Below are 24,919 nucleotides of genomic sequence, written 5' to 3'. Positions count from 1 at the left end.
ATTATTTGTACATTTCTTTTAACCATTCAGCTTACTTCTGATTGCTAGATGCAGTTTTTTTTTTTACCTTTTAAATTTTAATAAAAATATATGGAATTTCCTCTTTTGCCCCCTCCAAGATGCTTTGTGCATAGAGAAACCAATCAGAAATAATCTGGAGTTTTCTCTCTTGGAAGTTAAGAGTAGAACAAATAACAGCAAATGGGTAGATAAATTTTTAATTCAATCCACAGCCAGTGAACTTAAGTCGTCCTAGATCCAGACCTCTTAAGCATGAAGAGTGGATCACAGTGGCAATTCCTATCCGAGTATGTGTCACGACACTTTGGAAATGGAATCTGGCAATCTGCAATAGATTATTGAAAATATATGGTCTTCTGTCTCGGTATATGTAAATCTCGGCATGGAGAAATCAGAGACAGATACCCAGGCTTCAGAAAGTGGCAAAAATGCATACTGTAGTATTACTATTTGAGAGAAGAAACATGAAGAACAAGACCAAATCACACTAGTACAACGTGAATCAAAAACTTCTCAAGAGAGAGACGTTGTCAGTTCAATTATTTTATATGTGATTGCAAAGATCAGTATACTCTCAAAACATCTTTTTAAAGCCTTTTCCAGTCTTTAGGATGCAAGCTTGAAACAGCGGTCTCCAAAGTCAAGAACAGCCTTATGATGTTCTAAAAAGTGAATATCACATTGTTGCTTTGATATCTTCTGTGAAGGAAGCTAGGACTGCTGCATATGAAAAGACTGCATGAAACCTGCTTGTACTGTTTCTTCTGTAACATTACATGGAGATATGGGCTGCCCTGCTGATGCCCATTCAATGGCGGTGGCTTTGGAGATTAATGAAGAATAAAAAGAACAAACCAGGTCACATGTTCACACAAAGCTATATATGAAAAGCTCTTTGACATCTGTAATAATTGTGTACTCCGCTCGTATTGATTCTGCTAATGGAAGTGTAAGCGACCATTTCCAATTTAAACTCATGTTGATTACTTGTGCAAAGGTCCTAGTGTCCATGAGCTAAAAGAGAAATAACTTGGGAGGCTTGATCCAAGTTATTCATATGGTTGTCGTCAGTATTTAAAGTACTATTGCATTTCAAAAGTCAATTTCCCTATTCGTTTGGCTCCTCATGTGGTGAGGCATCAGAGTCACTTTCATATGAAGGATGCAGTTCTTGTTCTTGCAGAGTATCTTCTGAGAAGGAAAAGGAACTTGTGTCAACAGCATAATAATGGTAACGTAAAGTGTAAAGGTATATGCTATTAAGGTGCAACAAACAAGAAGATTTTGAGCACATATGGGGACGAATGACAATTATTCTGATATCTACGTGCTCGCATAGCTCGAGAGAGATAAGATTATCATGAAGATTACTACACCATTATGGAAAATGTGATTTTTTCTGTCAGACAATATGACCTCTTACTGAGACAACTTCAGGGAGTTCTATGATCTTAAATATTTTTATAAAATGTCCCAGATATAATGAGTAAATACCCAATAGATGAAATATTACCTGCATTATTTTGAACTTTTGACTGGAACTTCTTTGTGTGTCGACGTATAAGCTTCTTAGCTTTTGTGATAGTCAACTGTCGAGCAAAAGGAGAAAATTCTATATCACTCTCACTCCACTCATGGAAATCGTCAGGTGCTTCTCCCCTCATAGTTCGCAGAACAAATGCCGTTGCTTTCTTTCGTTGAGAATTGAACAATCCCCTTATGGAGGTCACAAAACCATCACCAGCTCCATCATTTGGTCGCTTGATCCAGGATACAGGTAACTGATCAGAATTTCCAGGTTGACCTCCATCACTATCACTGAGAGTAAGATCACTTTCTGGTACAACATTTGCATGGTTCTCTCTTTGGCTGTGGGACTTATCTTTGAACTTTTTGCCCTATGCAACAAGAATAAGATATGAGAACGATCAATATTGTTTGTGAACCATAATTACTTGAAAACATTTTCCTAAGGCATCTGCCAGAAGACACAAAAGTACCCATTCATTGATTAACTTTGATATAACTCGCGTAGCATGTACAAGATACAGATTTCGAAATAAATATGGCACTAGGTTCTACTTGAAGGTCAAATTGGACTTACTAATCAATAGATTAAAATGTCACTAATCTGTGAAAATTTGAAAATGGAAGTTTGAAACAAAAACAGCCTATTTTTAGCAAACAGGGAAAGAGATGTCTTGCCTGGATGCCAGTTACTGACTTCAGAACTCCCCATATGATATGTTTCTTAACTCGTGCAAACAGCCTGGTCCAGGTTCCAGTAAAATCATCACGATGGAATGTATCCATCAGCAACCTTAAATCGGTTATAGGAATTCTTGATCCCTCATAGGTGACAAGCAATTCAACCTATTTATATCACCAAGAATATGGTTAAGAGGATTTGATAAAATTAGATAATGGCAATCATACAAATTATTGTCAGAAAAAGAACAATGTAGTGAAAACATCTTGTATCAAGATTATTTGCTTTATATTTATCAACCTGGCTTATCTTTATATTATGGAACTCCATCATTTTTCGGGGCCTAGCTCTTTTCTCATCTTGAGTTTTTCCGGTCTTCTTTTCTTCATGAGGTGAGCGACCTGATCTGACTTGCTTGGGATCTTTAGATTTATTTCTGGATGTCTCCTCGATAAGAGTATCTTGAGATTCTGGTGTGGAATTCAAGGGACAACTTTTTCTCGAAGAGATACTACAGCTCTGAATTTCCGAAACAAGTTCATTAGCTACAGACTCTGCAACAGATTCCTCCCATGTTCTGTCAAAAGAAGAAGTTCGTCGAAGCTCTGGCTTTGAACCACACGATATATTTCCTCTGAGATTTTGTGACTTTGAAACCTGCATCCGAATCTCCGCATTTCACAAACATAGGTGGCAATTGGAATAATTTACAACTTACAAGACATTAACTCCAGTGAGCAACACTTCCCATCGACCCTATCAGCATATTGTGGAGATGTGACACTCTGGAGTGCTCATATCTCAATATACTATTCTTCACATGGATGGCTTTGTTAAACTATGCTAACTAATGTGGGATGGGAAATACTATGTTTGTGGTTCACGCCTCTGATACGTGTGCCTATCTTAAAAATGCCCTTGTATTCTATCAACCTAATCTGACAGAGTGCTAGACTGGTAGTTAGCCATGCACGTTAGGTCCCTTTGACACACATAACTGTGCTAACACACACGTGAAAGTAAAAATGCTGATAGACATTGACTAATGGGCTTTTGCAATGTATGTAATGATCTATTACAATGTATTATAAACTACAAATTTCTTCAAGTAGGTTACTTGCTACTTACTAGCAAGGATTTCGGTGACGTCTGAGAGACAATGAGGGAGATACGGAAAAGAGAAATGAGGTGGAGGGATGTGTGACAGGGTTTGGGGAGGTGGCGGGAGAAAGAGATAGATAGAGGAGAGTGCAGGAAGGGAGGGGTGGAGAGGACAAGGATGCTAAATCCAGGTCTCACTAGGGCCTTGTATCTGGGGAGGATTTGCCTATATTGTCTGATTCACTTAACCTATGTCTCTAATCAGTAAAGAAGTAAAGCTATAGATAAGCAAATTTCTTCTCTCTCAAAAAAAAAAAAATCTCAGAAAAGGAGCAAATTTCCATTTTATAAAGCAACTTTTCCCTTATGGAACTTACATGAGAAGAATCACCTCGAGAGGACGTGTCAGAATTAAGTGAAGTAGCTGTAGGAGCAGAGACTTTTCCAGGAGCATCTAATTCTCTTGTTGACTTGGTGCTTGACTCAGGGGCAGATACATTTTTCTTTACTCGTCTTGACCCAGAAGTAGTTGAGACTTTCCAGATTTCCTTCGCACATTGTTTTAGGAACGCAAGGAATGAAAACATTAGGCGCCAATGAAGATGGAACAGCGGTATAATTAATAACATGGTTTTCATCCAACCTGCCGCTTTTGTAAATGCTGTTCTTCCTCAGGAAAAAAGTAATCCCACATCATTCCGTACATTGCCTCAGTCAAGTATATCTTCAGTGGATAGATCTCTACCTACATTATTTGTCTATCAGTATGATTACAATCTAAAGACGAATTTGTCCAAGAATCAATTTTGCCAATGAAAAACCACCTATTCAGGGGATTAGACAGTTTGAAATAATGAGAAGACAAATCTGGATTTTTTTTACTGGTAGAAAACCAAACTGAATATGATCCTGTCTACATTCATAAAAGCTAGAAACAAATTAATTTCCATTGTTAAAGCAAGAATAAGTAGTATAACAGTTCTCAACATTCTTTAGTAATGTAAGTTAAAGATACATGCTGAGAGAAATAAAACTTCCTTGTAGGATACCTGATGAAAATTATACAATGCTAAAGGCTAGTAGTCAAAAAGTTTCCGACAGTTTTCTTTTTGAGTCATCAAATACAGTAGTATCATTATAGATGTTTTTCATAGATAAAATACTTTCTGAGTACATGGAAGATCTAATCATTGTATATTGTAGTGAAGGAATAAGAAATTAATATAGACTTTTAACTCACTAGCTTCGATTTGTTGAGGTGATGGGAACAAACAGCTACAGTGTTCAACTGTCTTTTAAGAATGTCTTTAACTGCCATAATTTTGTTTGTTTGTTGAGAGAGAGAGAAAGTGAGGTCTATGTCTCAGTTAAAACTTAGCTACCATACACTTTATTTTTTGAGAGAGAGAGAAAGTGGCCTATGCCTCAATTATAGCTTAGTCTGCCATAAAATATTAGTCAAACTGTAACTCACAAACTCAAACTCCTAACCAACTCAATTATACTAAAATACCCAAATGCTTCATATACAAGTAGTTTCCTCACTCAAACGTTGAAATTTGTACCATATATATTTTATACTTCAGCTATGGTTATGCATTGGTGACTGAGATATTGAGAGCTTTATATTGATTAGGGTTCATCTTATATTAATGGAGTCGAATAATTGCAAATAAGTCTGAACGTAGTATAAGCCTATAAGGATTCAAAATTAGTAGCTTCAGTTGTAGAGATGAAGGTGCATAAAGCTACCCGGTAGGGGGCGTTCAGAACATTTTAAGAACAATATCCTCAAATAATTTAGACACTGACATCATGCAAAGACAAGAAATAGACCTGATTGAGATAAAACTAAAACTTACTCAGGGCAGTTTAAGGAGAAGGGAAACAGTTGGACTATCTATAATAAGACCACCAAAATGATGTCAACCAACATATTCAAACTTATATTTCATCATTTGAGTTTTTTTGGATCTACATAGCTAGACAACTTGTACATACTACATAGAGTTGAAAAAACAAGACATGAAAATTTTGCATATAAAGATACCTGGAAACTATCAAGAGATGAATTTCCATCTTTCGGAGCTCCTTGCTTTGCATTGACACGAAGCATAACATTTCTGCAGTAATTGCAAAATATAAAGAATAAAAGCTGGTCTTAAATCAACATGCTGTGAAGAATAGGGTAATGTAAAACAGAGTCCAAGACATCCTGATATATTGAATGGTGGATAGGAAAGGAGAGCATCAGAAGAGCAAGCTAGAGCACTTATATGGATTGGTTATGCTCTGGAAATGGAATGATGCATGTCAAATATGTTGGATTTTGGTTGTTATGCCCATTGTTCCAAACAAATGAGATCTGAATAATGCATTAGCCAGTTGAGTTGGAGGCACATACGAAAAGAGCAATAAGGAAGACAAGATACTAGAACATATATTAAAGACAAAGAAGTGATATAATTAAATTGATTTAGTTCTTTCTGATATGATGTAATTATTTTTGGAGCCTAACCATGCTTTTCAATCTGAAAAGCGTAGTTTAAATATCTTCACTGCAGCTTTAAGTCTCAAAAACATGGCTGGAGTATTGCCATATCGAGAAGTTATTCTATGAGATAGTGATCAACGTGCAAACGGAAGCAAAGTTTTGTAGTTCAATGTCTGCACACTTTTGCTGCGCAAATTACAGATTTTGAGACAAAATAGTTAAGGGCAACTCCAGTGATACCATGAGCCATGCAGAGGACAGAGAGAGCCACATAATCGGGGATCAGATCATTTCAAGGAGGATTTCATCATCTCAGCACCTATGAGAATGTCTAGGCTTCTAAACCTGATCAGACGAACAAAAAGGCACAAGACCTGATACTGGAAGCTTTAACACAGTACTGAAAAAAAAGTAGCATTGTTGTGTTCCTGAATCTGTGCCACCTCTCACTGAGCCAGCATGGATTATTTGGCATGCAGGTTGCCTCTCGAGTCAAAATGTGCTGATTGGATATATCAATCATCACCAATCTTCTGGCAGAGGGTAATGCCAGGACATAAAAAATCTATAATTATTATTTCATAATTTCAAATACTAGGAGTTTATTTTCCATTCTGGCTCTTATTGAAAGTACATTTGTGTCTTCTTCCCGAAAAGTAACTTTCCCTGTTATTTTCCTCTTGACCATAGTGTAGCCATTGGCAGTTACTTTTCTCTATCAAAGGCAGCTTCATTAGTAAATCTAGTGCTTCCTAAGGAGGCTCTAAAATTGCAAGTAGAAACTAGAAACACGATATCTAGTCGATGAATAGATGAAGAAAATGATTTATATATTATCTAGACATGCTTCCCTGAAAAATGGTGAACGTGTATTCTTATGATTTTCTTCTAATCCACTAGAGAAAACAAGAATTTTGTCCACAAAGAAAACCATAGCAACTAAATCTTACTTTCCCCATTCAGGAGGTGGATTCCATGCTGATAACAGCATATCTGATTTGGCATTTGGCAAGCAATTTTTTACAACAAATGACTTGGTTGTGAGCTGAGCAATCCCTATGTCCTTGTAATCCCGATCAAAATCATAAATCTGTGAACAAATTTATTAAAACATGTCAATCACATAAAACTTCAAACTAGAACATGAATTGGATCATACAGGACATACAGAACATCTAAGTAGACATGAATCTGGGTTTGGAAGTTAGAATGCAAAAACTCATTCACTCTAAGAAAAGAAAATATATCCAACAAAAAAAGTCAGTGAGTTATGGAAACAAATTATTTTTCAGCTGACGCAGACTGAATACCAAAGAAGTTTGAAAGTACATGTTTAAAAATTTTGGACCAAATTATATATGTTGCTTCTGATTCTTCATTAGATCTCCTATTGCCCTATCCTTTCTTGTGGCAATTCTTGCTCAACACTGCATCAGATACTACTTTTATAATACAATTTCTTATAAGAGAGTGGAGAAGATAAAGTATAATGTCAAGGATCTCTGATCTTGCACTGACCGGGTTAACATGACTTGAAAATAACCTATTGCAATTGTTCACATCTAGTTCCATGGCCTCCAACCTTATGAAGAATCAACTTTTGCACTTCTCCATAGTTCCAGTGACCGTCTTACTAATTTTTTGAAAAATAAGAAGACAAATGACCTATAATTAATAGATGTCAAGGAAATCTATAAAAGCATGGAATTCAAAATTAAAGAAGGAAGACAATATAAATTAATAATTAGCAGAAAATGTAGATTAGGATGCATGTGGAGCACATTTATGCGTGTCTTCATAAATATCTAGTAAACTAATGAGTACAGGGACAGACATGTAGCTGCAATCAGATGCATTTGAAGAGTAAGTTGAGGAAGACTGTATATTGTCGAGATATAAGATGTCAAGCACCACTCACGGGTGATTATAATCTGTAAACATATTCAAGTAGATACTCCAAAGTCCAAGTAAAAAAATAATGGACTCGAGTATGATGCTTGGAGTATATATGTATCTCCCGAAAAAAGAATACCAGGTATCATATAGAGCACTATAATATCAACAAACAAAAATTAGAAATAAAATCGAATATGACATTTTAATTATGCTCTCAACCAAGCGGTCTGTCCATCCTTTTAGCACAGAAAAGTAATACATTATTGCTGAAAGAAATTTTCAACCCTCACCATGTCATTTATTTCTGCTTCAGCAAAAGATTTCCCATCAGTAAGCATGCTCCATACTATCTTGTTTATTCTCATAGAAATCCTCATGGCATAAGAAGGGCTTTTGTTCTTTTCTTTCTCCATCAATCTTAAATGTGCAGCTTTCTGCATAGCGAGCCTTAAAGAAGAAGATGCTTCCTTTCTAATTTTGCGCATATTTTCCAGCTCTTTCTTCAAACCTTGCACCTGAGAGTAGCATGAACTTAGTAAGTCATATTTTCTTGTCTCGTAGAGTCAAAAAGTTTCTGGAAGGCAGTATTAAGAAACTAGGCTCTAATAGATGTTAGGATGCAGAATGAGAACAAGTAGCATTAAGGTATCGCCAAAGCATATCAGGCATACCAATGTTGATCTTGCACCAGTTATCATCCACAGGTTGTCATCATGCTGTGGAGAGGAGATTAAATCTCCAGATATATCAGCAATAACTGACAGAGTTCTGATGTCATTAATTAGTAGCGTTCGTTCTCTTTCTTTCCTTTCAAGGTTGATCTTGGCAAGTTCTACCTCTTCGGTACCCTCTGGAACAACTTCATCAGCCTCCTCTCCAATATTTTCATCCTCGTCATCATCATCCAAGGGACATGAGAGACTGCTCCTGCGAGGCCTGGCAAAGTTTAAGATTTGAATTTGCACCATCAGATATCAACAAAAGATATCCAAGAAATAGCAATTAAAAAACAAACACTATAGAGATGAGAGAAAGTAATCCAAGGTAAACAAAGAATTAACTAATTTGGCACATTAATGTGAAAATAAGATGGGTTCGGGGTTCCTGAGTTGTGACTAAAAGGAAGTGCGACTACCATATATCAGCTTCTGACATGACTAAGTGTACCATTTTCTGATCTAAAATGAATATATTACAGCTCCTTATTTGAGTACCCTGTAATGTTGCATTTCTTAATATTTTGACTTGCAGCAAACTGTACATAGAAATTTAGAATTTGGAGGATCGGGACACAGCACAGATTCACCTAATGACAACAGAAAAGTAAAGTAATACTATATTGTATGTCAATGAACAGAAGGAAGGACAAGAGAAATTTACCTAGGAAGCCTCGCAAAGAGAAGATTGGTCAAGATATCCAACATAACCTGAAACTGACGTGATGTCATTGTTGCAGTAATATTAGGAGAATTGAATGCCAGCTCTTTTAATGGCTTAACCTGCAATACAAGATAGAATAGTTGAAGAAGGGAAGAGCTGATTATTTAACACCTTCAGTTTAGGAGTTGGTGGAAACCTTCAATTCAGGAGTTCCTCCTTTGTGCCTTGTGTAGCGGAAGTACATTTGACAAGGCATAAACACCCTCTCCAGTAGAGCACCTGTTCGTTTTACTTTTGGCGAGCTCCTAAGAATTTTTGGTAACCACTGAAGTCCAGCACCTGGATCAACATCAGTTGGTGCCACATGAGCTTGAACATGCTCCAGCATCACAGATAGCTCCACTCGTTTCCATGTCATTTCAGGTTTAATATCTGGAATGACAATGTTACCGGCACCCAGGGCTTTCTCAATCATCTCATAACCAACATGAAGAACTGAATGAAATGAGCGAGCCAAGACACGGCCACTGGCAGCAGCAAGCAGAAACCTACCCTATTTAACAAATTTGAAAGCGGTGACAAAATAGCACCAAATTCTGTATTAGGGTCTGATTTCTTCAGAAATGGAAGTGTAAAAATTATATATAAGAGTTTCTTTCAGAAATGGTTAAAGTAATGAACTAATGCCATTTAAAAGCCATAATAGCAAGGTGTTTAGTGTTTACAAAGTTAACATGTTGTCTACAATTCTACATCATGAATACTTATCTCTAAATTGCTAATTACTGGAGTTTTACTGTGAGCTTGAATTTCTCGTTGGCAGTGCTCTGTGTTTGAACACTAGCTTATGTAAGTTCTACCACTTACAGAAATGAGCTCAGGACTAGCTTTCATAAAAATTATGCTTACTTCTTGGCTATGGAAATTCTAGCAAGTGATTGACCAATCAGAATTCAGAAAGTTGCAATTGTGTTTCATATGTAAATGAAGATTTACATATCCTGGAGTGTCCAATGCCAGTAAAACATTGGCATATTGCATCGGTTGGCACAAAACGGGACTCTCTAGTGCTGAATAGCCAGTGGTGGTTCAACACATGTCAGCATAGAGTCAGCACAGGGTGAGTACAGGTCAACAAGGGGGAGTATCAAGATAATCCCATGTATAGCTGCCAATAAGGTTCTGGCTTTGGATGTGATAACCCGGGCAATTTGGCATGCCAAAGACCAGCAATCTGTGATCCAAAATTGTAAGTATCCTTGCAATACAACTTTCTAAAAAGTTGTTGAATCCAAATGTGAACACGGTATTGATGAGTCAGTGATTTACATTACATTGAATTGTGTATATTAAGGTGCTTCAAGTTCAGTGTATCTTACTAATTCAACACAAAGCCAGTGCATATGATTGTTAAAATACACACATAGTCAAATACGAGAAAATATGGGAAATTGTATATAAAGGATATGTATAAAGATCATACTCACATTAGCTTCTTCTGAGTGCAGATTGAATTGAGGTTGGATGATATTCACCATGAAATGCCGAATCCCTTCCTCTTCTGACTCTCCATTGTTTCCATGCTTCACTGTTTAAAAATAAAGTGAAAGTTTGTAGTTCACTCACTAGAAAACAGAAGAAACTCATTTCTATAAGACAATTGCAGTTTGTATTATGCATTAAGTGAAAATGCAAATGTGTGGCATAAATATCCCTATTATCCAAGAAAACGTATCAGTGTTTTAGTATGTTGAACATGATAATGAATAATGAAACAAAAGAAAATCATACTCGGCTCACCTGCTGCATTGCTTGAAGATAAGTCCAACATATTCAAGGTATCAGATTGAAGGGACTCAACGTTCTCAACATATTTGGGTGACGGGGGATTTGCAGAATGAGAATTACCAGGTGAAGGCTTAAGGACCTCGTCAGAGGGCATTTCAGACGTATCGTTTGAAGTTTCCTTCTTAGTCAAGTTTCTTTGTGCATATTGGCAAGAAGGAGAAGGTTTTGGTGGTTCAAATGCCTTGGATATTCCACCAACCCAGGACCAAACAGCATCTCTATTCTCTAGGTTCCACAAGAGCTTTAGACCATAAACAAATACACGTTGGCAGTTGTCAGCAACTACCACATTGAATCCATCATCATCACTAAGATCTGATTGTGTATGGTCACTTTCATTCCCGTAGCAAAACTCAGATCTCATGTAGGTTATTTCAGGATTTTTCCTGCCTGCTTCTTGCCATGCCAACAGTCTCGTAGAATCAGCCTTTGGTGCTTGTCTTCGTATGGTGAAATAATCAGAATATAAAAGAAAGCCATCATCTCGGTTTTTCTCTGTGCAACTACCAATATAGTTGCATTTTTCGCTACCAAGATCTTCTGTTCTCGCAGTTCTTAAAATTCTATTTGTAGTCTGGATATCTTGAATTGTGGATGCTTCATAATTCTTGTTCAGATATGCCTTCAGTAAGTGCAAGTCAAGACCCTGGTAGACAAGATCAAGAGGTTCACGCTTGCAATCAAATGTATATTGTTGCTTACCACGACTGAAGCACATCTCATACTTCAACTTTGTCATGCGAAAAGTCATTCCCTTAGCAGGATCATCATCCCTTAATGGCATATGATTAATGCAAATTGGTGTAGCATCAAATCGAAGAAAGTTCTCAGTCATAACTTTATCTAATGATAAGTTTCCAGATCTGGCAATTCTTGGAACTCCAAAACGTGGCCACCGCGAAAAGGTCCTTAATTTATGAGGAGGAAGATAAATGAGATTCCACCACTTAAATAACCAAGCTATATCATGAGCTCCCATATTTATAGTTGGAGAATCTACTAAAACTGCATCTTTCTTTTCAGAAGACTCCATAGGTCTGCCAGTTGATGAAACATATTGGTCAGTTGGTGACAAGGAAGGTTTAAGTGAAAAGTTCCACTTCAATGAGAGGGAAGTGGAGCGGAATGGATCATAGACTTTCTTCCTTGGTTCTCCTTCCACGGGAAGAGCATAGAGATAATGATCCATCGGATTGCCAGACTCACATTGCCACTCCATGATAGTTTCAAGTGAGAAAGCAGGAGAATTAAGAAAAGGTACAGATGTATGATGAGTAGGTTTTAAACTGCAATTCTTTACCAGACTATCTATACTACTTAAATATGCCCCTAGTTCCTTTGTAGAAAGACTTATGCAACCATCCTTCTGTTGTATCTCCATGTAACTAGAACTGATTTGTATCCTGTCTAGCTTCTCATAAGGATCAGTTGTCCCAAGAAGATTCCATCTTGTCTCAGTAAAATATAAACTATGTCTCCCATGAATGTAATTCCTCATATCATCCCACCATGGTAAACTTCGTTCCCTTTTAGGTGGCTGATTTTCTGAAAGATTGGTGGCCACACTTTGTGAAATATTAAGAACATTTTGATCATTAGTAGTCAATAAGCAACTTCTATTACCGAGATTTGCCCTACGCAGAGCTACAGTAAAAGCATAACTTATATCTGCAAACGCTGGCTCATATCCCACCCCAAAGGAAACTTCCCCTTTATGAAAATGTATTGGCAAGTCGGAGTACATCTTCATTGGTGGGGTGGTACCACTAGCTGAGCGTAACATAGAAACTCTCCGCCATTTTCCAATGAAAACATCTTGTAGAATTTGGGGTTGGAAGCAAGTTGCCTGAAACCAGAATGTCCATTAAATAAGTCACACTATCAGTAATATATAAATCCAACACCTAAGAGCAAATCAGAAATATGTCTTAGTTCCCTTACATTAGATTGAAAGCAAATCTGAAATAATGGCGAGATCTACTTCCAAAGAATGAATATATTTATTGAATAGTTACATGATTTGAAATGTTCACTAAATGCTGATACTTTTCTTTGGTGTCGTGATCTCAACGCACAGTATTGCTTTCTGACATCAAAGTTGATAGAACATCTTCAGATGCATGCTTTGCTGCTGCTATTGTCCTCTCTTTTGAGTTACCTGATGTCCGTCCTTGTCTTAATTGCTTCTAGCATTATTCATCATGTTTCCGTATCTTCATCTGCCCACATATGCTTAACCTTAACAACTACATAGTGGCACTTATAATTACCTAGTATCTGTTGATCGTGAGACACATTTTATAAGATGAGACTGCCAATCATTAAGCAAGCCTTTCACCTAAATAGACAACATGTGCTGGAGGAGAAGAGATAAATATTTTGATAGAGAAAAAAAAAAGATTATTAATATGGATTATATGATTACTCTTACTGCAGAGTGCAGACAACTGGAAGAGAAGAAATATAAAGGAGAAGAATATGAACATGGGTTTAAATGATTATTCTAGCAATTCACTTGCAATAACCAGTAAAAAATAAGTACGCAAATATAAAGGAATCATTATACTTATTGTATTAAATGTAAGTTCTGATGAAAATAAAAGATAAGAAGCACAAACACTGACCTGCTGAGCAAGCACAATATGCCCTTGGCATTTACCAGAAGTAGCAGAAAAGAGTGGAAATGTATAATCTCTTAATCGGATGGTTAATGACCCTGCAGTTAAAGCAATATTACTACCATACATCCGGGAGAATGGTATCTCATTATTTGCACAAAATGGATCAGTCCTTTTAATAAACTCAATCATTCCTTCATCACCTCCATCAATTTTTGATAGAGTTACATCCACATCTGTCAAACAAAGTGATAAAAGTGAAGATCTATTAGTGCTTGGTTTAAACCCTGACTGAAAGCCACTTGTGCATGCCCCTGATCCTTCTGATAGCATCATCTTCTGGCATGCCTGATAGTAAGACTGAAATGTCCGCTTATATATCTCTTCCTGCAAATGTTGGACAGATAGTATATCATAATCATCAACCTCAACTTCATTAAAATTAGTCTTCTTTTCAGATTCTTGAAGGTTCAATTTAGCACTTCCAGAAAACACTTTTCCTACTGAGACAGACTCATCAAGTAACTTTGATCTAACAGCTGACTCACAAATTTCTGTCTTCATGAGATGATAATGTTCATCGAGCCAGCCCTGCATAGGTTCTTCCTCAATATATGCTGTGATTTTGCGTATGATGAATCTAACAGATCTGAATTTTGTTGACCTAGTTTTAACTCTTTTGCTGCCGGTGTTCTTGTCGGGAAATATAGCATTCATTTTAGCAGCAGCAATAAGCCTCATGCCACGTAACATATCTTCAACTGCATCATCGATAGCTCGTAACTGTAACCTGTAAGGCATGCAGATATGAATATCACGACCCTGAATAACCCAATCCCACGTAGTCATTGTCTGTACTTTTGGATCAAGCAGATTGTTTGAAATAGAAACTGGAATGCGAGAGATCTGCATACGACTGCTTTTGATAATTCGAGCACCATTAAAACTTAACATGAGTCCTTCAAGCAGTACACCTATTCTTGCATTCTCGGAGAAGATAGATTGCACTTGGACTGTCGTTTCGACACCATCAGCTAGCTCAGCGGAAACTTTTAGCATTTCAACATCAATTGCAAAAACTGATTCTTTTTTCTTGTGTGGCTTTTCATGTTGCGTATGGTCCATGTTTGCTAATCTTCCCATCCTAGTATCCACGCTAACTGTTTCTTCCTTTACAACAGAATCAGAGTTCTGGAGCTTAATCTTATGCAAAGCAGCCCTTATACGTGTAATCTCTTCGAATAGTGCCAAATGTGGATCAGGCTCCCACCTAACTGACAAATCCGTCACATTGAAGAGAGAACAGGCAGCAATTTCATTAAGCCCACCAGCACGTCGGACAAATTTTGCATTCTGCAAATCAAAGAGAGTCAACTCTACCTTAGAGTTATTTTCTTGTGGATACTCCCCATAGATTGATCTAGCTCTCTCAAGTTCAATCTGCATAGAATTCTTTTCCTTTTCCAGGGATGCTCTTAGACAAAGGACCTCAAGACATGTGTAGAATTTCAGATGCTTACAATCGGAGGAGCGAGCTGACTGTATGCTTGCTCTGCGTGGTGTGCCATCACTGGAGACACTGATAAGTACTTGACCACCTTGAGAGCCATAGTTTACACGTTTGGGGTCTGCTACTGTCATATTTTCTAGGCTTACATCACCAAGATACTTGACAGAACACTTCTCAAGACCTAGTTTCAAAATTTGTGCTCCTTTATCTGATTTCCTAGGATTATGGCCTATCTTGATGTGTGCAGCTTGTTTAGTAGAAGGAGAAAGACTTTTCAGTAGTGTCTTAAAGGACAGAATGGTTGATAAAAGAGATTCAAGATGCTGAAAGCCAAAGCATATCCCCATTCCAGCTATATCAATAGAAAGAGTGTGGTATTGTCCATCATATAGTTCTGTATCTCTCTCTCCCAAATCAAGACTCACCCGAGAAATATTCAATAAGGATTCTAAATTGTTTTGTATGCCGAGCAAATCTTCCTTCAAGGAACGTTGATATTCATCTGCCATGTGTAAATTTAATTCACCAAGCTCTGCATGTACTTTCATTCTCTTGTTTACAATGTTAGATATGAACAGGTGTGAAGATTGTGAGAAACCCTGAATTATCCAGCGTTCAATGAAAATAAGAACAAGATTAGAAGTTCAGTCCAAGACATACCCATTTTCTCTTTGTAACTCAATAAAGGAAGAATATCGGAAAAATCCATTGCAAGAGATATATGATAAATACATCTTTAGTAAGAAACTAGTGGAAGATCCTACCTGATTCACAGAAAGTATCCAGAAATACTAATGGATGGAAGAGTCAATAAACTTGTCAAAATTAAGAAACACATCACTTACTTTATTCTTCAGCTTATTCGTGATAAGCAAAGAATTAAAATATAATTATCTACACATTAAACTGAGTCACTGACCATATTTCTCTGTCCGTGTTCTTTCATGTCAGGGTCAATGATAGAGGATATCTTGGTTGCATGAGTTTATGCTGAGATAAAGTAAATAATTCTAGATAACAATAGACCTTCTAGATTCTCAGACATGCCCTTGCTTGCATGACAAAAATTTAGAGAAAAAGTCATCTTTGTGAAATGATTTTTGCACCTCGGTTGACTACGAAACAAGTCGTCTGTGTGAAGCAACTCTAACATGGTGTATCAGAAGTCAAAAAATATCAACAGAGAGACCTCGGCCAGGTTGTCGTATCTTGGGGTGACAAATTTTATTTATTTTTTAAATAGGAGACGCTATGCCAGCTAAATGTTATTACTCTTTCAGAGGAAACCCGCTCCCGAGTCCCGAAAGGTCAAAACGGAGGATACGATCCAAATCACCCTCCTCAGAGTACAAAAAATTTCTTAACTCACTCCTATGAGCTGCCCCGTCTGCAGCTTTTACATTGCAAAAAGATATTGAGGATGCACCACAGACCATCATCGAGGCAATTGACTGTCTTGGTTACAAATCAGAATCACACTCAAAGATAACTTTAGCCATATGTTTGTCCATTGCATTCTCCACTGCAAGAAGCATGGCCAAGGCCTCCGCTTTTTGAGAGGAGAATTCCAAACCACGGGTAGCACTGACAAATCTTAGGGAGCCGAACTGATCCCGAGCTACCAGTCCAACATCGGCCTTTTGATCACTGGGGTCGAAAGCGTCATCCACATTGACTTTGGCAACACCATCTAGAGGCTTTTCCCCCGTTAATTATGACCAGCTACACTGTCCCTTCTTGTTGATCACTCATTCTCATACTACTCTTGGGCCATAGTGAGGGCATGCCAAGCAATATTCTCCGCCTTGCACCTTATATTCTCAAATCTGAGTTGGTATGTTGCCACTCATATGAGCCCAATCATAAAAGAGCCAATTGGAATCTAGGCCAAAATATACACCAATATTTGGGTAATCAATCCAAATTTAAAAAGAAGGGCACCGATAGGAATTCTACCCCACATAGCTTTCCAAATGAACAGAAGAACCCTAGGTTTAACTTTGAGCTTACATAGCCTTCTCCATTTAGATCCACCAAATCTAAACTGTGCTTCGACCTCAAAAACTTGAACATAGAAACTGCAATGGCCATTCTTTTAAGGCTAGACCACCAAAGCTAGCGACCCACAGCCGGTCCAGTTCTAATTCTCAGGATCTCAAAATCTAGAGTGCTACCAAAACCATTGATCACCATTGAAGAATCCCAGCGATCATTAACCGTAAGATCTTTAACAACATGGTAGAACTAATAAAATTAAAATCCACAAATGTCGGCATCAATGTCAGTGGGCAACTAGTGATCCAAGGGTCATTTATGATATCGATCATATTTCCTCGACCGATAAGGTGTTTAATGCTCAGTTCACAAGGGCCGCCAAGCCCACGAGGACCTAGGCTTGGCCTTGACCGCCCAAGGGTCAAAGGCCCCATATTTATGTTTCATCAAGGCCACCTCAAAAACTGAGAACTATTCAACAGATTAAAATCATTACGGCTAATAAGCACCGTTTTAGCCAATATCAAGTTTTTAATCCCGAGGCCCCCCTCAATCTAACCTTAGTTAGAGTCATCGCCAAGCTTTAGGTTTTGTAACAATGTAATCTAACTTACCGATGGTACAAGAAAAGTCATAGTAACTCCTAGAGACTTTTATAAGATTAGTTAAAATTTTATTTTATATATTTAGTACACTTTAAAATTTAAATACGAGACTAAATGTCTAAATTTTACTCCCAATTTATAATTGGGCATTTAAATAGATGTTGGTTCATTCCTAGAGATTCGATTATGATTGTCTTTCTGATGCCGGATCTTGAAATATTCTTGATGCTTTCATCAAATGATAAAATATAGTATGGGCCATGTATTTATATTGTATATATATATACGTACATGTGTGCATATGGTATCCAATAGCTTGACCATATATGGGTCTGGTAAATATAATCAACCACACAAATTTAATTTTTCAACTGAGCAAAGATAGGCATAGAAGTTATTCTGAAGATTGGGGACTAGAATTCTAGATGCATCATCATCTCCATTGCAAGAAACTTTAACGAACTTAGCAATGGTTATATTGATAACTATGTAAGTATACAACAGAATTTACCAACACTTTAGCTAAAATAGAAGAGAAAAATAATACGTCATAGGAGAAAATATCTTATTGTAAAGTAACGAACTTACATGGTAAAGCGGTAAGTCATCGACACTATAAAACATGACAGTCAGCTCTGGCGCCGAGACTGTACATGTCCACATCATTGATTTCATGGACTCTGTTGGCACCGTTTGTTGTTGGGAATTCTCACGAAGAACAAGTGGGTTCTTTTTGGTTGAACGAAGGAAAAGCAATGGCTTCAACCTGCTTACAATGAGGTTGCATTGGGTTCCACCAAGCCTGACATCAATCTCGGCTCTGATTGGCAGTGGTGGCTGAAAACAAATAAAATATATATTCACACAGATAATTGAGCTTGACAAACATGGAACCAGTATATTAGCATAAAAATGAGATGAATAGATCTAAGGCAGATTGCAGAACCGAGTATAAAAGAAAGTTTATGGCTCTGAGAAAACATAGCAATACATGCATCTGTCAATCTAAATCCGGGTGTATATACTAGAACAAGATAACAGGAATAAGGAAATCAATATGCATATATATTGTACAAAAAGCTAGCGGTGACATTTCGTTGCATCATAAAAGTGCAACATCTTTCCTCATTAATCATATCATATGTTGCATAAGATGATCACGAAATGCCATATGGAGTACTAAAATATTGTCAATGCACTTGAAACATTACATGGACAAAGTGACAAACAGAGTAAAGATCGTAATAAGCAAATTAGCAAATTAGCAAAGTAGCAAGATAAAGAATTCACCAGCATCGGGATGTCAACTGAAGCTACAACTGCAACTTTTAGAATCTCCAAGACGGAACTAGCACCATCACTAATGAGCTGGAATGAGGAATTATCATAAAATGCAACAAATAAATAGCACTCAATGGAGAAATCCTATTAAACTCATGCAACATACGTGAATCTCGCTAAAATCCATTTTAAGATTTAAATGTGATGTAGATTCCCCAGAGTCCTCGGATGTTTGTGATATAGTACTTCCAAGACAGATGCCTCTGATGTTGTTGCAGATGGAAAGGTCTTGTCCTTGGTGCAAAAACTTCAGGTCCAGCTTGGGCATATTGAAACTAACCTTCCAAAGAAAAATAAATTTGCGTAAATAATATAAGACAATCACTTAAAGAGCCTCAACTTCACAGTAGCGTGCCAAATTAACATCATAAGAACAGGCACTATAACATATTTTTGTTAAGATGCAAGTTGCAAGTTCATTACAAAACATGTTAACGGAGCATCCAAAAAAAAAAGAGAAAAACTAGTAAGATAAAATAGTTTCCATGAACTCCACAGCAATCAGAGATATGGCAATCATGACAAGCTTACTTGTACCAAATTTGTAGTCTCTAGAAATATGCAGAAGGTAAAAAAAAACATGTTCATCAAATAAATAGATTTTCCACTTCCTACAATTCACGAGTAAATAGTCTAACTGTAGCAGTGTTAGAATGTACTATTTCGCACTTTACTATTGCTAGATATGTTCATTTATTATCAATTTTTAGAAAATAAATATGCCAGTAAGATAAGATATTACATATTTTCAGAATACCATAATTTTACTTGGTATTACCTTGATAGTTGATATATTCCCTTACAAATTCATCCTTATCTGAAAAATGGTACTCAAATTGCCAGACATTCGCAGTATGTGATTTAGCCAGAATAAACATGTCAGAAATGGTTCACATAATTCATGGAATATAAAGCGATGGTGTACAATAATGATGCCATATTATAGTAGCCTGTAAATAAACTCACACACATATATAGCATATTTCCCATACGCTAGCTCCAATAATTATTAAGCTATTTTTTAAGCCACTTTGTGATTCCATAGTTTGCCATTATTTATGTACCCCTGCTAAGTTTTACTCTTTTTTTCCTATATTAAACCTCTGCTAGGTTCAATAACATTCTATTTTTAACACCAAGATGCTTTTGAGACCTTATAATTCTGAGACCAAGAATCTTGTGAATCTAATTGTCCATATCTAATCTTGCTACACAATTAGCAGTCTTAAACCATATTATATTAGCATTATCTTTCTATACAATGTCTAATCTAACTATATGTGGAGTAGCATAAACTCTTATGAGCTTATGGTAAGAGGCAGAAATACAAAATAATTCACATATATGACAACAGTAGTACAACAAGGAAGTCCAGGGACCTTTTCAGGAAGCATTGCAATATGCTTCTTCACTGACAGAATCGAGAATTTGTTCCCTTTTGATTTTTCAGTTGGTTTAAAATCCAAACTATCTTCAATGCCATCAGCAGTAGAAACGGCAGCTGGTTTCTTCGTAGTGAACATGTTGTCTTTCAAGTTCACAACAACATCTCCACATGTCACATCCAAGTTCCTGATATTGACTCGTTGTTCCCTGAGGCATAAGAAGTGCAAGTACTAGTTTCATTTATTGTGCTGCCAGTTAGAAATAGAGCTAATACAAGACAAGTCAACCATGATAGAAGTTTACTGACTCATTAGCTTGCATGCACAAACAAGGCTCCTATCATTTAATTGCAAGACATTTAAAGGGCAGATTATGAAATCAGGAGATTCTCTTTCCAGAGAGAATTTGTTAAATAGTTAAGTTCTAATCCAGGATAGGAAATTTCTTATCCAATATTGTCAGATATTCCATAACGAAGATACACAACCATGATTTTTTTTTGTTGACTTTTTTATACTAACGATGGAAGCATGTGGGTCCTGGTGGAATAGTAAATCCAAGATATTATGTTCTTCGAATATTGCAGCATGAACTAAACCTTCAACATTGAAAAAAGTGCATTTACCCTTGAGCAGAAAGTGTTTCTAATATGCAGTAAAATCAAATCACAAGATCCTTAAATTGATTGCATTCAAATTATCAAGAACTTTAGAAGCCTACAAGAGAGAAGACAAACTGCACATGTGAAATCGACAGTATAATATAGATATACAAGAAATTATAGGAAATTAAGAACATGTATTTTTGGTTGTAAAGCAGAAGAAAAGGAGGTGGATTAACATGAGAGAGAGAGAAGCTGAAGGAAGAATGATTGAACTCTTCGTAAGCCAAAGTGCAGAAAGGAAACAGAATATCTAAACATGGGCTACCTTGCAAGGTTTTTGGATTGCAAGACATTGCAATCTGAAAGATTAAGATTATGCAATTCATTGAAGGACGCAACCTGAAAGGAATGCAAGTATGCAACCCAACCGATCTCATGTCCTAGTTATTATGCACAAGGAAAAAGCTACTAACTTTATGTGTTACATATTGCCTGCATCAAATTTATTTTGTGTCATTAGATTAATTTAAAGAGTCTGTAGGATTAAAATTTTAAACAGTTAAGGAAAGTAAGCATCTGCCAAATGCTTCGTAGGTAGTTATTATTTATTAGGTAGCAGCAGAATGATTGGCACCTTCTGTAATAATCTTCTGCTCAGATAGAGCTACAAAATGCTTACTAATTAAGTTCTTAATAACTACTTCAGTTATATAAAAACATTCAAATGAGTACATTTGAGAGTCACCGCAATGATAAGAGTCCACTAGTTTAGGTCAGAACAACTGACCTGTGATGACCAAACTCGCAAGCAACCAGTAAGTCCTCACATATGAAAGGAGGAGATTCATATCCCTCTGTAGCTGAACATGTCTGTGCAGTGACCAACCAGTCCACTTGATTAAAACTGGATGACTGCCCAGAACTGAGTTGTGAATCGCACATTCGAACAAGGAAAGGTATGAGGTGAATTTTAACATTGATAATAGGATTCGATCCCCCACTTTTAGATATGTCTATCTTAAGATCCTTAACTTCAATGGCAGCTTTTGGCACCTACAACATTCAAATGTCCAAGTTACGTCCAGACTCCAAACAGAAAGAAATACAATTTTCTTTCTTAAAAAAAATGACACACATTGAGTTAATACCAACTAAGCAGTACATAAGCTCTATCTATAAGTAATATGCATACTTAGATAGAAAGGCATAGGTTCTAAAAGACAAACAGCAGAGTAGTATTCCATCCAAGGAGTTTTCTTTAAAGCAGAAAGAATATATGACACTGACATAGTAAAGATGCATGTGGATTCTATTTTACTGTACATTCTTTTCCATACATGCTAGCAATTGTACAACTTCCATTGATCACTGTGGTCATACCTTTACAATCAGTTCCATCACAGTAACTGATAGAAGCCTTGCCATATTAGACAAAACCATCCACTTTCCTTTTCCTCTTGAATGTGATCTTCGAGCTTGAGATCTCGTCTTCTTAACATTTTGTGCAGAAGGCCTTAAGACAATTTCCAAATCAGAAATGAGCAATTCCAATTTTGGGTTCTGAGATGTAAAACTAATTCCAAGCTTGAGCAGTGACTTCCGCAGGCTAAGCTTGACTTCACCAATAGAAATGGATTGAACAATACCCTGTAAAAGAATGGAGATTATCATTACATTTGGCATGCTCCTCAGGAAGAACCAAAGAATGAAAACTGAGAACAGAATGCATGACTAGCTTGTTCATTACTGGTGGAAAGAGCACAGGAAGCTATCAGATGAATTAGCTTGAATGCATAGTGGATGCACCTGTAATGTTGTTGCCTGGCAAATGCATTTTTGATATCATCTTTGCATACGTAAGACTTGCATTCAGCAAAGATAAAGGATCAACAAGAAAAGATGGAACACATTGCTACCTTTTGGATTGCAATAGTTAGTGCACAAGTCAACAACTGTGCAGAGCTCATCATTATTATCATCACGCTGCAGCTTGTACATTTATTTGAACTAACAGGATTCCTACTGATGCAAACTAAAATTAATGCTTGAAGTATTCCTGATAAAAGTGGATAGTTATGGGGGATAAAAATCAACAAATTATATGATAAAGCAAGCATACAAGAAATACAAATTATCATCTAATTATGGAAAATTAGTGTTTAATTTTGCATTATAACTTATAAGTCCCAACTCCCAAGTTGGTCTGTCAGTCTTCCTAGAACAGAGTGTCACACCAAATCAACCCAGATGAAGTTGGATTCAAGACAAGCACAAAAAATGAAGAAGGGTAGTACCATATGCAGGAAATCTAAGACAGAAAATAACTATATGGATGATCTTGTTAGACCGTTTGGTAGTGAGAATAACGGAAACATCTATCACACAAAACGAATTGTAAATGTTAAGTTTCAATAAGAACCTTTCGAAAAGTCATGGTAATGTCCCTTAGACAGTTGCATCGAACAACACGGAAACCAACAGTTGCCCCTAGTATCCTGCTCAACAACCAAGCCAACAACCTGGCAGCAAACCTGGAATAAGAAGTACAGCAAAAGGTCAGACCAAAAAGATTCTTCCAAAGTTACTAAAGAATTCACTATACCAACAATGAGAGATGTAAGAATTTAGGACCACAGGTTATTCATGGAGTAGTTTATGATGCGGCCATTGTGAAAAAAAGAAAATAGCTGTGTTCCTCTGAGATGAACTGCAGTATGTTTGTAACGTGCATCACTATATTGAGCGCATGTACAAAAAGTTCTTCGACAATATCAGAGCTTTTATGATTGTGTGGGGCCAGACTACAAGTATATGTAAGTACTTCTCAATAACAAATCTCAACCACATGCAAAAGATAGCACGAGCTATCTTCCAAAGTTGGCAACCCTCCGTCGAATATGAGAGCAAAGTACAGACGAACTACAGAAACGAAGGATGTAATAGCGCCTTAGTATATGCTCTGATTCAGAAGTTGATGACAGTTAAAGTAGAGTTGCAAATTGCAAGAAGAATAATTCTATTCCATCAAATCTATTACCTACTATTGGATTACAAACACATAACTAAAGAATTAGAACAAAATTATAAATCAAACTATTGTATCAACAACAAAGAGTCCATGTTAATTAGCACATTACGAGTACATCGACTTCTCATAAGATTTTGCAATGGATCAATAACTGGTAAGAACAAGAGAAGATCGAGCAAAAGCTTACACGAATACGACCCATCCGACGGCGCAAGCCACCAAGAACCAGAACATGAACTTGACAGGCGAAAACGCCATCATCGGCAAAAGCAGAAGCTATCGCTTCCCTCCTCTTACGCACACCTCATCCGATTCCCCAAATCCATCGACCTTACAATCCCAGATCCAAGACCAACATTCCTCCCTCCCAGAGCGGGTTCGAAGATAAGAGATCAGAAGGGGGAGATTGAGAAATTTCGGAGAAGAAATGGGATAGGGAAGAAGAGGAGAGCACGTAACGGCAATAATAATAATAATAATAATAATAATAAATTCTAGGGTTTCGGAAGCGGTCTTCGGTGCAAAGCGAAGAGGTCGGGACGAGGAGGGGAAGCGTTCGCGAGGTGGTGGAGGTCGTGCGGCAACGCGGTCATTTCTTCGGCTATAAAAACGAATCTGACAGACGCCTGACATGGCGGCACGAACGGGAAGCGAGTGAGTGAAATCCAACCGACTCGGACCGGACGGATGATATATATATATATTACATCCCCGGTCCGGTCCGATCCCATCCCATCCGGATAGTCCGGAATATATTCTGGATAATTTATTCGTGACTAAAAGAATAAGACCCCCGATAAGTGCACATTTGGACAGTGTCCCTCTGGAAACTACTTATAATTAGTAAGCATTCCAAGCCAATAAACAAAGGCCACAAACTTTC

General features: G+C 37.1%; 1 protein-coding gene across 9 annotated transcripts; it reads right to left on the bottom strand.

Annotated features, from left to right (window-relative positions):
• Nucleotides 1-436: 436 nt before the first annotated feature.
• Nucleotides 437-24,896, bottom strand: LOC140786177 (protein SABRE-like). Of its 9 annotated transcripts, none has more exons than XR_012108571.1 (23): nt 24,224-24,896; nt 23,428-23,539; nt 22,389-22,655; nt 21,796-22,061; nt 20,398-20,611; nt 19,125-19,298; nt 18,968-19,045; nt 18,266-18,514; nt 13,574-15,676; nt 10,902-12,795; nt 10,589-10,689; nt 9,298-9,654; nt 9,102-9,220; nt 8,393-8,657; nt 8,012-8,236; nt 6,776-6,915; nt 5,382-5,454; nt 3,975-4,076; nt 3,723-3,879; nt 2,531-2,887; nt 2,227-2,394; nt 1,535-1,919; nt 437-1,212 (listed from the first exon to the last, which is right to left on the bottom strand). XR_012108571.1 is itself a non-coding variant. In XM_073134418.1 (23 exons), the coding sequence occupies exons 1-23, from the start codon at nt 24,295-24,297 to the stop codon at nt 1,130-1,132; spliced, it is 7,977 nt and encodes a 2,658-aa protein (XP_072990519.1). In that variant the 5' UTR covers nt 24,298-24,896; the 3' UTR covers nt 437-1,129. The 9 variants fall into 9 exon arrangements, 7 of the variants coding, with proteins under 7 accessions (XP_072990519.1, XP_072990520.1, XP_072990521.1 ...); XM_073134418.1 differs by having other exon boundaries at nt 3,709-3,879; XM_073134419.1 differs by having other exon boundaries at nt 437-1,209; nt 3,709-3,879.
• Between the last annotated feature and the right edge of the window lie 23 nt (nt 24,897-24,919).

Source organism: Typha latifolia, chromosome 4 (genome assembly GCF_019914945.1).
Source record: "Typha latifolia isolate L0001 chromosome 4, TyphaL0001v2, whole genome shotgun sequence".
In the NCBI taxonomy this organism is placed as follows: domain Eukaryota; kingdom Viridiplantae; phylum Streptophyta; class Magnoliopsida; order Poales; family Typhaceae; genus Typha; species Typha latifolia.
Note: the sequence above shows the minus strand (reverse complement) of the source record. Positions and strands in the feature narration are given on the sequence as shown.

Coding starts and splice junctions, on each gene's coding strand:
- LOC140786177 (XM_073134418.1), bottom strand. CDS start 24,297: ATGATGGCGTTTTCGCCTGTCAAGTTCATGTTCTGGTTCTTGGTGGCT. Junction 12,796..13,573: donor ATATTGTGCTTGCTCAGCAG/GTCAGTGTTTGT, acceptor TTCTGGTTTCAG/GCAACTTGCTTCCAACCCCA. Junction 1,920..2,226: donor AGTCAGTAACTGGCATCCAG/GCAAGACATCTC, acceptor CTTGTTGCATAG/GGCAAAAAGTTCAAAGATAA.